Raw genomic sequence first — 7034 nt, 5'->3', positions numbered from 1 at the left:
TCGTTTAACATTTGGTGAACAACAAGGATAAAATAATACATAGATGCATTCGAGTAAAAGTATCGCTGGTACAAGAGCCATTAGTCGGTAATTTATGCTTTAGAATCCCTTTAAGGCTGTGGTCAAAGTCTTGTTACAAATGCTTTGAAGCATTTGATAGACCAATTAGAAGAACAAATTTTACAAATTGACCAGTTAAAAAACGCTTTAAAGCGTTTGCAGCATCGCGTTAACTCTAAAGTGCCGCTGAAATCGCATTCGCTGCGCATGCGCAGGAAGTACCTCTGCCTCGTGGACATTCGTACTATTTGTAGGTTAGTTTGTAGTGTTTGTATCATAACACGAGTAGAATTTATTCGGCCACGAAGATGAGTGATACGGAAGGAAGTGAGAATTTATATGATAGCGATCAGGAAATTACCAAAGATCATGCGAAACTTATTAAGGCTGTGACACAGCTTGATAAGAGACAAAGGTAACGATGAGGTTACAATTAGAATGCTCAAAATTCTATTTTAATACTGCGGATTTAAAGAATTTGGTTTTTACATATATGTTTTAATATTCTTTTTATTATATTTGTCCCCTTTAACAGGGTGAAAAAAGCAGAACGTAGTGAGCCTAGTTTAGAAGTATCGGAGTATCATCTTGTGAAAAGCGGAGTAACAAACAAGGATACAATACACGTGAAAGATCTGATCAAGTCATTGGAGCGAAAAGGGGATCAGAGCAACCTCACCAAGAAACTTCGATACATTCAACAAAAAAACAAAGTTCTTTCTAAGCCATTGGAGAAACCAGCAGCTGAAAGGGTATATTAAGATCAAATTAATGACTTCTTTTCGTCATTATTATAAAAAATCATCTCGACTTAATCAAGACTTAATAGATTAAAAACAATGAGGGTAAAAAGGACAAAACCAAAATAGTTTTATACACTAATTAGTATATTTTTATCTCATTGTACAATAATGATTCTATGTTTTGATCCATTAATTTACTACCTCAATCCTAACAATTATCTCTTTCACATTTAAAATTACGAATTAATCAATTAGTTTCAATTTTTTCAATATTATCTATTTTTATCTCATTTTTTTTATAATTTTAAGTTCTGATAACAAAATAAGAGTCCAATCTTCATAGATAAAAAGGACAGTTGGTTATGAGAAGGTTAAAAATGAATTGCAAAAATGGGACAGTGTAGTAACCAGGAACAGGACAGCAGAACAGCTGTCCTTTCCATTGAAACATTTAGCACCAATAAAAGATTCTCGTACTTCAAAAATTCCTGAATTTCTAAGAGGATTCAGTACAAAGTCTGATTTAATGAAGAAGTTTGAAGAGTTGGATCCAGCATTGTTATATCCTGCTGATAAAGAAGAAGAGAAAGGCAATAAGTATAAAATGACACTGGAAGAAGTAATCTTGAGGAGAAAGGAAGCTGCTAGACTCAGGGCACAACAGGTATAGAAATATTATTCAGTTATAATATTAAGTGATATACTAAAAAGTATTACTAAAAAAAAGTAAGAACCAGATTTAACTAAGATTTAACGAATTGCTTTTAATTTCTTTGCACTTTCAGTCGTACAAAGAGGCGAAAGCGCATCGTCAGGGTAAGATAAAGAGCAAGAAGTTCCATCGCATTCAGCGAAAGGATAAAATCAAGCAACAATTAAAGGATTTCGAAAAATTGAAAGATAGTAATCCAGAGGAAGCCCTGGTAAAATTGGCACAATTAGATAAAACTCGTGCTGAAGAGAGAATGTCATTAAGGCATAAAAACACGGGTCAGTGGGCTAGGAATAAACAGATTAAAGCCAAGTACAATAAGGAAGTGAGTATTATTTTGATTTGAAATCTGAACACACACACACACAAAATTATTTATTTTTGATAGAAATTATTTTAATAAAAATGTATACTTAAATATATATTTTTTTTAATAATTAAATATTATAGACATTTAAATGTTAATAAAAATGTCTAATTAAGAACGAGAAAATATAACGAATTCTTTTTTGTTAGACACGACAAATACTTACTGAACAATTGGCCATTAGTAAAGAATTGACGCAAAAAGTTAAGAGAACAGACAGTGATGAATCTGAGGAAGACGAAGAAAATGTAGGAGATGTGGAAGATAAAGAATATGAAGAAGATAAAGAAGATGAAACGTCAGTAAATGATAATGAAAGCAACATAAAAACTGAGTCCGAAATTGAAAATTTTATTAAGCTTTGTCGGAAATTCTACGATAAAAAACAGCAGACGAAAGGAGAGAAGAGAGAAAAAAATGAAACTTTGGATGAAATCATGTTGGAAAAGGAAAAAGATACATGTCACTCTGAAAAGAATAGTACTTTACGAGTAAATACAAGCAATACGAAAAATGAACTTTGCAACGATGAGGAAAATAGTATTTTGCAAGCAAGTACAAAAAGTGATACAAAGAGTAAATCACACGGTAATGAGAAAAGTAGTTCCTTGCGAAAAAACAAACGTAATAATAAAAACAAATTATATGACAATGAAAAAAATGGCACTTCAAATGCAAGTACCAGTGATGCAAAGAACGAATCCTCCAGCAATGAGAAAAGCAGCACTTTATTGGAAAAAACAAACGATATAAAAGATAGCAATCATAAAAAAGAAAAGAATAAAGAAAATTGCAAAAATAATAAAACTAAATCGCAAGATAAAAATAAAGCAACAGATTCCAAGGAATTAAAGGAGGCACCATCAAAGCGAAAATTGAATCTGAAAAAGCAAGAAGTGAAGAAAAAATTGAAGACAAATGACAAGACGGCAAATGAAAAGAAGGAGAATGAAGATTATTTGCCAAGTCTTGAATTCGAAAATTCTAAACGGAAACCTATTTTGGATTTTCCATTAGAGGAAACCACTTCTATGGAAAATGTACATGAGGAAAACAATTTGACAAGTTTAAAGAAAATAGCAAATACGATACAGGAACCGGCTGGCACTAGTAACGAAATTGAAATAGATCCAAAAAAATATGTTAATATAAAGCCTAAACACTTAAAGACGCAACTGCCAGATGTGGCTACAGCCGGAGATGATGATAGCGAACAGGAAGAGGAAACGCATAGAATAATGAGCGAGGCATTTGCGGACGACAACGTTGTTGAAGAATTTAGGAAAGAAAAGGAAGAGGAGGTATGTAATAATAAGATTTGAAATAAAAACTATGTTTCTCTTTTGTATATAATTTATGTATGTATACGCTTATAATTATTATCTCTCATATTGCATTCTGAAAAAATCAGTTCCCTTAAATTTGAGAGATAGATGTGCATAATAAATATTGAATGAGACATTGTATTTTATTTTCTACATAAAAACTGTTATAATAATCTAATTTACTCAAAATGATTCTCTAGATGAAAAAGTCGCAGCCGCAGAATATTGATTTGAGTCTACCTGGATGGGGAAGCTGGGGTGGACCGAATATCAAGAAGAGTAAAGCAGCTCGTAAGAAGAGTCGATTTATACTGAATGTTCCCAAGCAAATGCCACGTAAACCCGAAAATCAGGGTAACGTCATAGTATTTGAACATGAAAACGAGAAATTGAAGAAACATCTCGTCAAAGAGTTACCTTATCCATTTACCAGAGTTAAAGACTTTGAAGCGACCATCAGAGCTCCCATCAGTAGAACCTTCGTCCCAATGAACGCTCATGTGCGACTCATTCAGCCGGCAGTAAAGACCAAACTTGGTCAAGTGATTGAGCCAATGGACGAGAATGAGTTGGTGAAAGAGCAACCAATGGTGAAAAAACCATTAAAGCGAATCAAGACGAAGATTGATAAGAAGAAGAATACTGTAAAGAATAATAACAAAAAGAGACATAAACAGAACAAAATATAAAATAAATTCTGTATTTTACGATCATTTTGTATCATTTTGTATATATAATACAAAATTATTTTAGTTATTGATTAATAAACTGAATACTAATAAACTGAATACTAATAAACTGAATACTAATAAAATTCAGTGTTTAGTATTTGTTTGTACTGCTCAAGTTATGCTAAAAAAAATTAATAAGCACTTATTATTTTCATTAAAAAATGTATTTACGTTTATCAATGACTCTGGTGAAGAAGAATTCGCTTATGTTATATTTAAAAAAATTATAAATTTATGAAAATTTATGAAAAATCTTTACTTCTAACATTTTTCAGATTTTTTCAGATAAGTTTTTTTAGAAATTGTAGAATAAAAAATTTTTAAAGTCAGAATATTTCAGATTTTACATATATGATGTATTTATTCTAGAAAAGATATAGGCTTTTAGCACTTTTGAATAGTGTTCCAATTTATATAAAAATTTTGAGAAATTTTTCAAAAAATTATAATACAGAAACTGAAAATTTCTGAAATTTATATAAAAATTATATGAGAAATTGTAAGGAAAATTTGTATTAGGTGAATTGTTTTAATTTGTATAAGAAATCTGGAAAATATTCTAAAAAGTTGCTAGATTACAGAAATTTATATAAAAATTCGCAAATTTTTTAAAAAATTTTCATTAAAGGAAAATTGTTTCAATTTGTATGAAAAAATTCATAAAACTTTTTTAAAAGGTTATAAAATTATTAAGAAATTCTAAAAATTTTTGAAATTTATATAAAAATTCTGAAAAATTGTATGAAGAATTCTAAGGCCTGTTCTACAATAAAGTCATAAGCAATAAGCCGTAAGAAATTAATCAATCATAGCCGATTATTTTTCTCACACTTAACTGTGACCAATTTCTTACAGCTTGCGACCCTAATGTAGAACAGGCATAAAACAAATATTTATTCCGACATTTATAATCAGTATTTCGTTTTCGAAACGATTCGTCGCGCTGCGGCGCGCATGCACGCGCCAGCGCCGCCTGTCGGCGACCGGCGGCGGGTGTAGTTCCATCAGGCGCCGCGCGCAGCGCCACACTGCAGAAGCGCGCGAACCGTGCAGCGCGGCGGTTGGCTGACGGTGGCGGCGATGACGACGATGAAGGCGGTGGGCAGTGGTGGACAGCGGTGGTGGTGGCGGCGGCGCAGCATGCCTGGCAGCACCGGCGACCATCCGTCCGTCAATCAGTCAATCGGTGTGCCTCTGGTGGGGCCAGTGTGTCAGTCAGTCTACAAGCGTGTGCTACCGGGAGTAGTGCTTTGAGGTCTTAACGCTCCGTGTAAATTCATAAAAATTTCAGTCGATTGGCGCAAGATAAGAAATACGCGAGTCGCGACGGAGATAGAAGAGGAAAGAAAGAGAGAGACGTGAATCACACAATTGCGTGCCGCTTTGCAATTTTTGGACGAGACGAGATCGACGACAGCGAGAGGATGGCGGACACCAAGGACGACTGCGCCGACAACGTACAATTCTTCGAGGGTGTCGAGAAGCTTCTCGAGCTCTGGTTCATTAGCTCCAAGAGTCTCAAGCAGCATCAGGGTGATCTCCGGCAGATACCGCGGTAAGTACGCCGCCCGCCGGCGTCTCGTTGCTGCCTCCGACACGACCTCCTCCTCCGCCTGCTCCTCTACCCCGCGAGAACGATGACAGTCGACGCCGGCCAGGCCAGGACGGACGATAACGAGCCGCGCCGGCGTCGACCGTTGGGAGTCATAAGCTAGACTGATGGTTCACGTCGTCCCGGTCGATTTTCTATGCGCGTGTATACGTTTTCGTGATTTTCCAAAAATAAACCCTAAATTCGGGCACCGTATCACCTGCAAAAATCGCCAGGTGTGATAAGATTGATTTGAATTTTCCAAAAAATAATGCTTCGTGACAGGCGAATAATAAAAGCCTATAAAAGCTTATATGTCAAGGAAATAAGCTTCTATAAATTTTATCTGCTTTTGAAAATTCTGTCCATAGTTACGTTTCTTAAGAATGTAGAAACTGTAAAGAATGTAGAAGCAAGACATACAAAAGTAATCTGTTATCTCGGAAAGAAAAGTGGAGGTAAAAAAAACTTTCTCTGAAAATTAGTGTTGACATGTGAAAATCTTAAAACGTCTTAATACATCTTTCTACATTTCTTAAGAGTTTAGATATTTTTTCGCTTTTATTGCTGTTACGTCAGTCTGGAATAATTTAGGCGCTTATTTCGGAGCGCATCCGCAAATGTGAAAATCTATGATCTCTGTTACAGGGCACGCTTAATCTGATTTAATAACATCCATAGTTATGAAATTATCCAATCATATGCTGTTTCTCCGAAGAATGGTACGACTGCGATTGGCCAGTTTCACAACTACGGATGTTATTAAACCCGATTAAGAGTCCCGGGTAAATGTGGTCTCATGGATTCTTATGTTGTTATCAAACTATTAACATTGATAAGTCTCTCGGAGTGTATTTTTTTTCATGTGTGGTCATTTACTCGTATTTAAGTCGGTAAACGACAAGAACATAAGTTATAAACAACAAAGATAAGATGTATTACGCGAATTACGAATGAAACGGAATACTTTTTCAATTCGTTAACATCTTTAGAGAAAGACACAGTGATAACTGTACAAATTTTATATGTAGAATTAATGCACAAAATTGAATAAACTGTTTAATAGTTGCAACTATACAAGCTTTATGTAATAAAATTAATATATAGTTTAATGTATATAGTTTTATAATTGCAACTACAGACATTTTATGTACAGAATTAATGTACATAGTTGAATAAATTGTTTTATAGTTGCAGCTATACAAGTTTTATACGTGGAAGTAATTCATAATTTAATGAGCTGTTTATAATGCAACTATTCAAGTTTCATATATAGAATTAATATGTGCAGTTAAATAAACTGTTTTACAATTGCAATTAGATATATGTAAACGAGATATATGTAAAAGTCAAATATACATAGTTGAATGGGCTGTTATGGTTGTAATAAAATAGTTTATTCAACTACATATATAATTCATTAATTCTACATATATATAAAACTTATATAGTTGTCACTACTTTTGTTATCACTATATCTTTTTCTCTGGGATAATCTCTGGGAT

The 7034-nt window shown here is 33.8% G+C and overlaps 2 protein-coding genes across 2 annotated transcripts in view; both read left to right on the top strand.

The window, feature by feature from the left end:
- The first annotated feature begins 289 nt into the window (after positions 1 to 289).
- Positions 290 to 3896, top strand: LOC108749761 (U3 small nucleolar RNA-associated protein 14 homolog A). The gene is made up of 6 exons (XM_018488695.1): positions 290 to 475; positions 596 to 812; positions 1147 to 1467; positions 1589 to 1840; positions 2032 to 3183; positions 3408 to 3896. Exons 1-6 carry the CDS (start codon positions 369 to 371, stop codon positions 3894 to 3896), a joined length of 2538 nt encoding a protein of 845 aa, XP_018344197.1. The 5' UTR covers positions 290 to 368.
- Positions 3897 to 5132: 1236 nt separating this feature from the next.
- LOC108749778 (S-adenosylmethionine decarboxylase proenzyme) overlaps positions 5133 to 7034 on the top strand; it is a 15781-nt gene continuing 13879 nt past the window's right edge. Inside the window, exon 1 of the mRNA XM_018488736.1 lies at positions 5133 to 5493. Coding sequence (XP_018344238.1) covers positions 5363 to 5493 — 131 coding nt within the window. The 5' untranslated portion in view covers positions 5133 to 5362. The remainder of the gene's footprint in view (positions 5494 to 7034) is intronic.

This window comes from Trachymyrmex septentrionalis, unplaced genomic scaffold (assembly GCF_001594115.1).
Source record: "Trachymyrmex septentrionalis isolate Tsep2-gDNA-1 unplaced genomic scaffold, Tsep1.0 scaffold312, whole genome shotgun sequence".
Taxonomy (NCBI): domain Eukaryota; kingdom Metazoa; phylum Arthropoda; class Insecta; order Hymenoptera; family Formicidae; genus Trachymyrmex; species Trachymyrmex septentrionalis.
The sequence above is the reverse complement of the archived record's forward strand: the minus strand, read 5'-3'. Positions and strand labels throughout refer to the sequence as shown.

What these genes read in the sequence shown, in the direction of transcription:
- LOC108749761 (XM_018488695.1), top strand. Translation starts at nt 369, where the DNA reads ATGAGTGATACGGAAGGAAGTGAGAATTTATATGATAGCGATCAGGAA. An exon ending in CAGCTTGATAAGAGACAAAG is followed by an intron (nt 476 to 595) that starts GTAACGATGAGG and finishes CCCCTTTAACAG; the next exon opens with GGTGAAAAAAGCAGAACGTA. An exon ending in AAGCCAAGTACAATAAGGAA is followed by an intron (nt 1,841 to 2,031) that starts GTGAGTATTATT and finishes CTTTTTTGTTAG; the next exon opens with ACACGACAAATACTTACTGA.